Source organism: Aplysia californica, unplaced genomic scaffold (assembly GCF_000002075.1).
Source record: "Aplysia californica isolate F4 #8 unplaced genomic scaffold, AplCal3.0 scaffold00012, whole genome shotgun sequence".
Classification (NCBI taxonomy): domain Eukaryota; kingdom Metazoa; phylum Mollusca; class Gastropoda; order Aplysiida; family Aplysiidae; genus Aplysia; species Aplysia californica.
The window spans coordinates 2230960-2232349 of NW_004797282.1; the positions used below are offsets into that span (position 1 = coordinate 2230960).

At 41.2% G+C, this 1390-nt stretch overlaps 1 protein-coding gene across 1 annotated transcript in view; it reads right to left on the reverse strand.

Moving 5' to 3' along the window:
- The window catches only part of LOC101857918, a gene marked incomplete at its 5' end in the record, with an annotated part of 35273 nt that overhangs the window by 25477 nt on the left and 8406 nt on the right, over window positions 1-1390 (reverse strand). Inside the window, 2 exon segments of the mRNA XM_013084099.2 lie at window positions 243-404; window positions 1197-1373. Of these exon segments, the coding sequence (XP_012939553.2) occupies window positions 243-404; window positions 1197-1373 (339 nt within the window).

Sequence of the window (1390 nt, forward strand, 5' to 3'; positions counted from 1 at the left end):
TTTATATGACATTCTAGCTGACACGAGAAACCAATGCAACGTTCTTAACATTGGAGTAATGTGGTCCTTCTTCTTTTTCTTTAGTACAAGCCGATCATTATTCTTATCATTATTATTCTCATTATCACAATCACTATCAATATCATCATCATTATCATTATCACTTTCATTATCATTATCACTATCACTATCATTATAATTATTTAAGCACCAGACTAGCAACCCCGTCACGTGACACGTACCAGCAAGACATTCTCAACGACCACCTCGTCGAAGACGGGCATGACCTTGAGGAAGCTGTCCAGGTAGGTGATGTTTTGGCGGGATTCCTGGATCAAGGACATGAGGGTGTTCACATCAACGTCCTCGTCCTTGTAGAGGATATGGTCGAGCTGCTGGATCACCTGGAAAACATTAATATTTTGCAAAATAATTTTCTCTCTCAGAAATGATATTGGAGACCAGCTCGAAAAAGAAGAGGAGGTAGACCAACTGGACGTCACAGAAGCACACTCAGGGAAGAAGTGATCATCCATGTCTTTTTTTATCCCTTGCCCATTTATATGAGACTGACGCCATCTGATTAGTAGAAAAACGTGCGTATGTTAGTGTCCAATAGCGTATTACGTGCATACTTAGTATGACAAGTAACTGTTACACATAGAGATTCTAGGATTATAGATGCAATTCATTGATCTGATCACCAAGTTTTAGATGTGCCAAGGTTAGACAAAATAGGCCATAGAAAGACAATTACTTTCATGTTGACGTCAACATTTTGTATGTAACATTCGAATATCCGGCACCAAATCAGGACCTGATAAAAATATAAAAGACGAACAAAAGTGAACATTGTCAGCAAGTTCAGTTGAAGTTTTAGTAAAAGCTATGAGCCTTTGCTTCGCAATTAGGTCATATATTTTCCGAAGATCAGAGATTTTACTTGAGAGCAACACAAAAAAGAGTAACAAGAACATGAAAACAAAACAAAAATAGAATAAGAAAAGAGATAATGACAATAATATAATTAAGTTTGATAAGAAAGAAGGAGACAACTCCATCAGAGCTTCTGCCAACCACCCGCAAAGGAAGAAAGATTAGTACATATTATATTATGTTTAATAGGGAAAAAAAGAACAAGCCACTTCAGAGCAACCGTCAGCCAGCCAGCCACCCACGCCAGTGTGTCATCTCACCTGAATCTGGAAGAGGCTGAGGTTGTAGAGAGACAGCCTGAGAGAGTCGATCTGAGAGATCTGCGGGGCGGGCTCGGACTCGGAGTTACTGGGCATCTGGGAGCCGGACGGCATGTAGTAGTCGGAGGGGGAGGAGCCGAAGTCGGGGCTGTACTGTTGGTAGATGTCTCTCTGCTGCTACCGAGGTGGGGCGG